A 9694-nucleotide genomic window follows, 5' to 3' on the forward strand; every position below is an offset into this window, starting at 1 on the left:
TATTAAAAATTTACAATTTTTGACATCTTCAATTCTTGACTTTTTTCTTTTCTCGATGATAGATTTGATAAGTTGTCATAATAATGCGCTGAAATCTAATAAATCATAATCGAATTTACCCTTAAAACCTCGAAAGCGCATTCTCAAGACTCGAAATTTTCTAAATATCTATTAAAAAATTGATTTTCTTAATCCAACTAACTATATTACTTCCTTAAGTCTTGCTGCTTATGTTTTTCTATGTGCCACTGGTCCAAGTGTTGCTGACAACACGGTTAAAATCAATCCATCAACTACAGGTACCTTTAGTACTACAAATTTTTCTTTTAAATTTACATGTTTATTCAAGTATTTTTACATTTTTTGATCTACTTCCAGTAGATGGAACATTTGTTCCAATAGAACTCTCTTCTAATTTGCTATGGAAAGGGAAAGGAGATATTACTAAAGATAATAATTTAAAAAGGGATTCGATATTTTATAACTTAGATTTTTATGACATTATCTTCTCTATAACATAAGTGCGATGAAATATTTTATATTAATTCATACAGAAACTCTTAAAAACCATTGTCTGTATTACAATGTTTGCTTTATACCTTAAAAGTGACAATTTTACCAAATTCATCGGCAACTCTTCTTTATTATTTCTAATTCTTAGTAAAAATTTTTGTTTAATTTGAACAATTTTATTCACGAAACTTTATTACTTACACGCACTTGATATTCGTATAACTAGATAACAATTCGATAGTTACACTAATAAAATAATTAGACAAACCAGCAATGCCTGAGACATTTATTATCCACGCGCAACTTCTTTACTTTTTGTCTCTCTTCCTCTTCGTCATGATTGAGAGATTGCATCTTTTTAATAGTATATTAATCAGAGATTCGCAATTAGTGTAATTACAATATTGATATAATATCACTTTTCAGTTTTTTAAATCTGTGGTTGGAAATCGGACGATTGTTACCTATAAACTAAGAGGGATATAATTAATTCATTAAGAAATGTCAAATAATATTTTTAGTATTATATCTTGTCTTATAAAGTAATAAGTGATGATTTTAAAAAATTACGCTTACTCATTTATCAAAATACATCGTTTAGAATTTATTCAACAGAGATGTACTATCTATATACATACATATTGTTACAGCTTTGGCTATATTATTCTAATTCAACATTTCTCAATTTAACAAGATAAAATTGTATTGCTGTCTTAGGGCTCACGCACAATGAGAGGAATAAGGACCAAGGAATTAAACATAGAGATAATTTATAGTCGCATATTTTTTCAAGACACGGAATTATCTCTATGTTTAATTCCTTGTTTCTCTCATTGTCCACGAGCCCTTAGGAACAAATTAACGATCGGTCAAAATTAGTTATGCAAAGTAAATGAGAGATTATTTAATAAGACACGCCTGCAACTAGGCATTAACAAAACTTAGTTTACATAAAAATATAATCCCTATTTCTCAACTAATTATTGTTACAATTAAAACTTTGTAACTTTCTTTTTTATTTCAAATTGTAATAATCAATATAAACTAATTTATTTAGCTATAAAAATATATTATTCTAATTAAATGTCAGATCCTCATCATTCTTAACATTGATGATAAAACATTTCTACCCACTTTAAGTCTATCTGACACGATATTACTCTTTGTATACAAACGTAGGAAATTCTTACTTTTAATTAATCAAAATAGGCTCCGCAATTAGAACAGCGTTTTGTCCTCAACAGCAGACAGCAGAGTATCCCAATAGGAAAGAAGAAAATCGCACAAAGCAGGCCAAGGCACGTGAAATCATCCTCCATTACACCTACCTGTTTTTACATAATTTAAATGTTATTAACTTTTGGCTTTAGCATAATCGGCGAAAATGATAATATTCGAGTAACAAAAGATTTGCATACTCTGCACGCTGGACAGCCGCCGACTATGATAATTTCTGGAACAAGAATCGCGGTGGAATGTGTAGCACCGTACGATGGAACATGGCTTTCTTGATATCCAGGGTTGATGTTATTAGGATAGTATCCGGGAGGTGGTTGCCAGTGCGTATTCGCTAATGATAAAGATTCATTAGAAAACATACAAGATATTAATAATTTACGGGTGAATCACTGTCGCTTTTCCTTTCTTCTTCGAATAAATATCTCTTTTTTTTAAATTCACTAACTTTTTACAATAAATTTATATAATATAAATTTTTCAATAAATTTGCAAATACTCTTAGCTTTATCGACAATATCTGTTTTTGCAAAATAAAAGTGCTACTAGAATTGAAGGTATAATTATATAATTTATCTATGTGTAAAAAACTTCAATTCTTAGGTCTTTACTTTTGACAAGAATGTTCTACTATCTAGATTAGTCGCGTAAGTGAGTAATTTGGAACAAATGTTGAAACTGTATTACTATAAACTAATTAATGAAAGGTAACCAGATAGCATAGAAAATTGGATAGCAAGAAAGTTGGACAGCAGGAAAATTGGCGCCAACGAAATAAAATCGACAATTTTGCGCGTGAAGCAAAATTCGCGGAGAAAGGAATACTTTTACAGACAGCACAACCTAACCTAGAAATCGCGAGACACACCTGCTGGAGCCGCTGCGACGGAGTACGGCGGTGGCGGTTTTTCGGGCGTTTTCAGCGGCTGCGACTCCATGATCAACTCGTTGTTTCAATTCAATTATTTAAATCAATACACAACGCGGCAGCGTTTGGCAGCGCTAATGACAGCAGTCAGCAATGACAGCTGATGACAGCGCTAATGATGACGCGTGTTTCACGTGACGGCTGATATCAACCTATCGGTTTCTTTTTGGAAAGCAAGAATGGCGGACTGTTGTGAGCTACACCGAGTTCTACCTACTGCACTTCAAATAAAATACATGCGCGCAATTAGACGTTTGAGAGAAACAGATAAAAGATAAAAAAAAAAATGTTCAGCTACAAAAAACAAGCTTGAATGTAATAAACTTATATATCGTTCGGCACTGTAAAAATCCAAATTACATGCATAATAAGCATGTAAAAAGTGCTCAGTGAGCACGTATCTCGCGCATGCGCGCTCCATCTCGCGACCCCTCAACAACAGTGCACGTGACACGTGACACGTGACGATCTACGGTGTGGTTCGTCAGCTGACGCGCAACCGATAATAAACGACGGATTCTCGCTTCGCTCGAGAACTTTTTTCGCGAGATTCAATTCGCTTACCAAGACAAACGTATAATGGCGCTTCATTCCGCAGGGAAGGGTAAACTTTTGGCGGTGATCGGCGACGAGGTGAGCAAATGATAAATGTAAACGATGAAATGCAATGACAATCTGATCAGAGATGGTCTCCCTTATTCAACTCTTTTTTTTTTGTTAAATAAAAAAATATCGACCCCGGTGCTTGACCACAACGTGAGATTTGTTACATTACTTTCAGGATACTTGCGTGGGTTTCTTGCTGGGTGGAGTTGGAGAGATCAATAAGCACCGTCAGCCTAACTTCATGGTTGTCGACAAAAGTATGTATATTAGTATGCATATTGCAATGGCTTTTGCGCACAGCAACCAATTATTTTCCATTATTACTTAAAAGAAGGAGACCGATTAGCTAATCAGCCACTATTCTTTATGTCTTGCTTCTATATACAAGGAACATAATAAGTCATGATGTATAATTGTCGTAGAAAATGCATACAATTGTATTAAAATAATGTACTTACAACAGTGTAAATTAACAGCGTGAAATAACGATTCTTGTAGACACACCCGTGAGTGAAATAGAGGATACTTTTAAGCGATTTGTCAAGCGCGACGACATCGACATCATTCTTATTAATCAGAATGTAAGTAGCTGAAAGGATTGTTTCATCGGCGATTAAAATTTTTCCGAAAAATCCCAACATTAAATAATTCAACTATATTTATGCGCTGTCACACATTAGCGCTGCCAAACGCTGCCGCGTTGTGTATTGATTTAAATAATTGAATTGAAACAACGAGTTGATCATGGAGTCATAGCCGCTGACAAACGCAATTTTATGAAGCATTCGAATAATGTTACATTTCTCAATCTAACGTTCAGTACTCTGTCTAGGTAGCGGAAATGATTCGTCATGTAATTGACGGTCATACTCAACCGATACCCTCTGTATTGGAAATTCCCAGCAAGGATCATCCATATGACGCCAGTAAAGATTCCATCTTGAGACGTGCTAAGGTATGACATGTTTGTTTGCCAAATTGATTACCACATTGTACAACAGCAAATTGCTGTTCAATTTAACTTGCAGTTAGATAACATCTTTCTGAAAATCTTATTCGTTAAATTGTTTACAGGGCATGTTCAATCCAGAAGATATTCATTAATATAAATGTGACGTTAACAAGATCACACCAAATGTGTACAATAAACTAGATTTATTTTTTTGGTTATCGCATTCCACGTGTCTATCTCGGTTATTCGGTGAAAGTGATGTAAAATTGCCGTTAATACACTTTTATGAGTGAGAACTAATAGATAGCTAGTTTTCTCTCGTCATTTTAAAGTATATGTATGTGTTTTTGTGAATATATACATACAATCGTATACATAATTATTATTAATGAAAATAACTGTGTGAAAAAAATTATAGTTTTAGTTATAAGGATATATACATAATGACTTTTAATTTAAAATCCAAAATTGTAAAATAAACTGTTGTTGATTCATCTTATCTCGATACTTCATTACATTAATTAATTGAGTCTAATACTGAAAATTATATTGACATTGAATTACAATAAAATGCAAATGCAAACTTCGAAAATGAGTTAAAAATTCTTTCTTATTTCTACCATCTTTTCAATAATTTTAACAATAATTATAATTCTCCTAGTGAAATAGAAACGGAAGAAAACGATGTGTTCAGTTAGAAGGATGTTAGAAAGTTGGGGATGAATAAGAAGTATTTTACAATGCAATCTATTTAATATAATTATATATATATATTTTTTGTTGCAATATACTGACATTATCAAAATACAGTTTTTACAATACATAAATACTTACGAAACTTTCTCACACATGAATATTTTGTAAATATTTGATATACAATAGAATAAAAAATTGATCATAAATTAATTGAATATATTAATAATACTGGAGCACACAAAAGAAAACGAAAGACACACCTTTTGCAATATTAAGGCTACGGTCAACGTGACGCTACAGATGCTTCGAAGCATTCCTCTTCTCTTTTCTTTCAATGAAGAAAGAAAGAGAAGAAGAACGCTCCAAAGCATTTGTAGCGTCACGTTGACCGTAGCCTAAGAATCATAAAATGCATTTCTCAGATTATCTTATTCGCAATACAGATCATTTACTGTTCTTTCACTTCACTTTTGTAATCTGTAGATATAAGTACTTTTAGAGAATTTCTCTAGTTGCCTATTATCCTTTAACTTTTAAAACTATATCTTTTTCGAGAGATTCTTGATATTCTATACTTTTTTCAATTTTAGTATTCATATGTAAAATTATGAGTTTCTTTTTCAAATCTCAAAATTTCTTTGGTAAATGTGTATTCGGTGTACGTTCGTACATTCGACCGAATTTAATTGTAAAATTGCTGCTTACTTAATCGATTTCGAGTTCTTCCCTTGCAGACAGAAATAACTTCTGTACAGCGTAAGTAGCTTTAACTGAAAACAAAATAGGAAAATATAAATTAAATGTAAACATGTAGTTAAACAGCCTCAGTATTCTAAACTTGTGTTCATTTTTTCTCAATCTTAATAAATTTCTAGTATCTCTTGTGCTGCTTCGCGACTTTATACTTGGTACTTGCACATAATGGCAATGTTGTTATTCGTGATAACACCATTTCCATTTTGTGCATGCCATTAAAATTGACTGAAGGGAAAATTCAGAATAAGGAGATTATATAATCCCAATGAATTAAGTAAGAGAATATAGAAAAGTTTGATTGTATAAATGTTGAATAAATTTAGTCAATATTTGTGGGAATTACGAACTGTTAATTTTCTGGAACCACAAAGGTTTCCTTTTCCAAGCAACACCGAAGAAATACGCGGGTATGCCAGACACGGTGATCAGAATGCCCATACCGACTTCGTATGGTCTTTCGTAGCATGGTACAACAACCAGAAAAGCGCATAACGCTACAAACACTATAGGTATCCATAATGGTACCTGAGGAAAAAAATTATTATTGACTTCGATATATAGTTGCTGTTTGATAATTTTATATAAAGCGTGTTACCTTGATCGGTCGTTCCATATCAGGTCTTTTATAACGCAGCCATAAAACTCCAGCTACGGAGAGCATGATGAAGAAAGACTCTACTATACTGCAGTATGTGATCAGTACAAATATATCACCTGTGCACAACATTACGAGAGACAGAATACACTGCAAATGCAAAGAGGATTGAGTTATGATATACAAAAAAGAAAAGCATTTAATTTAATGTACGATGTAAAAGAGAACATTTATAATTTTTGTTCTCCTATGACCATAATACGATGTAGTTGCGAGAGATGAAGAGCCTTAAAAAAATTGACACAATTAGCAGATATAATTAGCATCGTACACACCAGAAATATTAAGGCAGGCGTAGGTGTGAGCCTGGACATGTTGATGTGGCTCAGCATAGAGGGGAAGTGGCCGTTCCTGGCGCCAACAAAGCACATTCTGGATGACGTCATAATGTGAACGCTCAACCCTCCGAAAGCGGACACAGCTACCATTAAAGGTATTATCCAGGCCATATATCCGAGAAGTTGATTACCGAAAGTCTAAATAAAAAAATTAAATTTTGTACACGTCTGATAATATATCTTAACTGGATGGATTGTTACATATATTGGATAAGAGTACAACTTACCACAGCGATGGCGTTGGAAGCAAGCATAGCAGTAGGAGTTAAAACGGTCAGATAAGCGACATTTGCCATAACATATATTAAGGTGACCAACGGCAGTGATATGTAAATGGCACGTGGTAAATTTCTAACAAGAAATTATTTGTTAATTTTGACAATCGGGAAATGAAATCGATATATTTCGAAGTTTTGACTTGTCTCTTTTCTTCCACGGTATAATAGAAAGATTAATCATCTTTGCCAGATGACACATTGCCAATGCAACTTACACATAAGGATTTTTTAATTCTTCCGTCATAAAATTCAAATAATTCCATCCCGAGTAAGAAAATATGCCAGAGTAGAAGGCTACAGCAATTTTGCCAGGATCGGTATTCGTGTTTTCAAAACTGTTCTTGAAGTTTTCCCTGTGCCCTAATTAACATAACAGGCTTCGATTAAAGAACACTACATCGTTAAAGATTTGCTAAGAAACATACCTAAGCAAAGCCAGACTAATCCAGCTATAATAATAATCACCAATGCTCCAATTTTAGCAAACATAAATATATTTTGCATCTTTGACGTCTCTTTTACATCGTAGCAATTGATGAAAGTGAGTAAGCCTGTGAACACAGTAGATTTTATAAATTATATTATTAATAAAGTCCTCGAGCAATTTAAAGTCCTCGAGCAATTTAAATTATCTAAATTTAGCTATATTCATATATAGACGTATCCAGCTATTTGCTTTTAAGTTCATATCTGCATCCAGATGAAACGTGCCAACAGATATTTTCATCTGCATACTTTATAGATATATTTGCATTCAGATAATTAGACATTTGATTTTTAACACAAGACACTAAATTCTCACATATGCTCAGCGCAGCGATTAGTCGCACACCGTCATCTGGAGTGGTGCAATTAGGAAAAAATGGTTGTACGACGTACTGAGCAAACGTTAGTCCCATGATAGCATTTGTCGTAGGTCTGTAAATGACAAAAATATGGTTTTTCCATAAAGTTTTTCATCAACTGGTAAAATCTAATTGGAAATTTACTTACACAAAAATTAAGTTAGCGGCCCATAAATACAAAAATGAAGGCAATGCTCCAAAGGCTTCGTGAATATAAGCATAATCTCCTCCGCTGCGAGGTATGCTAGTACCCAACTCCGCATAACACAAAGCACCTATCATAGAGAGCAGACCACACAGCACCCATATAATCAGAGATAATCCTACACTACCCACTTCCTGTATTACTCCCTTCGGCGAGATAAAAATGCCTGCAAATACATTCAGTTTAAATATCAATACAAATGTATAAAGACATGAAATATATAAAAGTACGTTGTAGTTAAAAAAAAAAACTGAAATTTTTATTCATTGAAAATTTATAGATGAAGTATACCTGAGCCAAATATAATTCCCAATATAATAGCGACTCCTTCCAAAAGGCCTAATTGCTTTTTCATTTGTACCTTGTCCATTGGCTTTTGCTGATTATCAGATGGCAAGCGAATGGATCCTTCATCATCTGAATTTATTAATTGTATCTCTCTTGCAGATTCACCTGATGCTTCTTTCACCATTTTTGCAAAACAGTGTCTTCACGGAAGATACCAAATCCTTCTTAGTCAAGGTACTAATTTAAGATTTTCTATTCTTTTTAATTATAAATATAATTTAACTATAAACTTCTGTTTTTAATTTTACTATGTGGATCAGTGGATAAAGATTGTCATAAATGATTTATGAGAATTTGATATAGGCGGGATCTTTTGCTTATATCCATTAACTGCATTATCTGAAAGTATGACAGATAATTCTGTAAACTTGTCGTCAGACAGACTAAAATTTGTAAGAAAATTTTATTAATTTTATATATACTATATTTTTTTAAAATGAAATATGAGTCATTTAAAAATATATATCAAAATACACAATGCATATAATAAACAAAAATTCTATGCTCAATTCTAAATTAAATCAGCAAATTATAAATCATGTAAAGTTTTAGATTCGCTTAAAGTTTAAAGCTTTAAATTTGAAATATTGTGTATAATCACACGGTGACATGAAGTAACATAACAATATTATGCAAAAAATAACGTATAAAGTTATTAAAAATGTGACTTATTATAAAAAGTAATTATTTTAATAATGATTAATAATTTCGTTGTCAATAGTCTACTCCTCTTTGTGCAAGGAAAGGCGTTAATATAATTAAGTAAAACAAAGCAGTAATTATTATATATTAGATAGATTTGCGTAACATAACTTACATAACAATAAAAATACGAGTTTAAAGAAATACATCTTGAAAAGCTAACAAGGCAAGGTGAATAAAGTAAGAAATACGAAAAAGGTACGGTATATTAGAAATTTATCTAACCTGTGAATATGACCGTGCATTATCCACTATATGTATTAATTTTCTTTCACTGTACTCGTTATTTGCGAAGTTGAAACTCAAACTGTCACGTTTCTTATCACTATCACGTGACTTACATTTGTTCGTACGTGAGTTACATTTGTTCAAATTTACTTCGATAAGCCGTTAACGATCCAATTATGATCTCTCAAAACTCAAAACACGTGTATTAAAGCGTTTTAGGTTAACGTTAATACCTCATTTCTCGTAAGAATTCCTTTAAGAATTTTGATTGGACGCCGAAAAAGATCTCGGGACCCTAGATATTTCCTATTCGATAACCAATCAATGGCTACGTTTAGCAGAAATGACAGTTTACTAATTCTTTAACCCTTCGCCCGTAAACTGGGTCATAAATGGCACAAGCCGAAA

General features: G+C 32.6%; 3 protein-coding genes across 5 annotated transcripts; 1 reads left to right on the forward strand and 2 right to left on the reverse strand.

Annotated features, from left to right (window-relative positions):
- Positions 1–473: 473 nt before the first annotated feature.
- LOC112465298 (brain protein I3) lies at positions 474–2858 on the reverse strand. 3 transcript variants are annotated; one of them, XM_025032803.1, is made up of 4 exons: positions 2618–2858; positions 1932–2083; positions 1704–1841; positions 474–977 (listed from the first exon to the last, which is right to left on the reverse strand). In XM_025032803.1, exons 1-3 carry the CDS (start codon positions 2685–2687, stop codon positions 1710–1712), a joined length of 354 nt encoding a protein of 117 aa, XP_024888571.1. In that variant the 5' UTR covers positions 2688–2858; the 3' UTR covers positions 474–977; positions 1704–1709. The 3 variants fall into 3 exon arrangements, with proteins under 3 accessions (XP_024888571.1, XP_024888570.1, XP_024888569.1); XM_025032802.1 differs by having other exon boundaries at positions 474–984; XM_025032801.1 differs by lacking the exon at positions 474–977 and having other exon boundaries at positions 1016–1841; positions 2618–2857.
- Positions 2859–3136: 278 nt separating this feature from the next.
- On the forward strand, positions 3137–4428 carry LOC112465297 (V-type proton ATPase subunit F). The gene is made up of 5 exons (XM_025032800.1): positions 3137–3310; positions 3459–3540; positions 3782–3864; positions 4116–4238; positions 4358–4428. The coding sequence occupies exons 1-5, from the start codon at positions 3257–3259 to the stop codon at positions 4385–4387; spliced, it is 372 nt and encodes a 123-aa protein (XP_024888568.1). The 5' UTR covers positions 3137–3256; the 3' UTR covers positions 4388–4428.
- Positions 4429–4850: 422 nt separating this feature from the next.
- Positions 4851–9499, reverse strand: LOC112465299 (Y+L amino acid transporter 2). Its single transcript, XM_025032805.1, has 11 exons — positions 9284–9499; positions 8300–8695; positions 7952–8174; positions 7761–7876; positions 7384–7509; positions 7174–7318; positions 6908–7031; positions 6618–6818; positions 6283–6432; positions 6035–6212; positions 4851–5701 (listed from the first exon to the last, which is right to left on the reverse strand). Exons 2-11 carry the CDS (start codon positions 8478–8480, stop codon positions 5637–5639), a joined length of 1509 nt encoding a protein of 502 aa, XP_024888573.1. The 5' UTR covers positions 8481–8695; positions 9284–9499; the 3' UTR covers positions 4851–5636.
- Between the last annotated feature and the right edge of the window lie 195 nt (positions 9500–9694).

Source organism: Temnothorax curvispinosus, unplaced genomic scaffold (assembly GCF_003070985.1).
Source record: "Temnothorax curvispinosus isolate PA1 unplaced genomic scaffold, ASM307098v1 QBEX01015044.1, whole genome shotgun sequence".
Lineage (NCBI taxonomy): Eukaryota > Metazoa > Arthropoda > Insecta > Hymenoptera > Formicidae > Temnothorax > Temnothorax curvispinosus.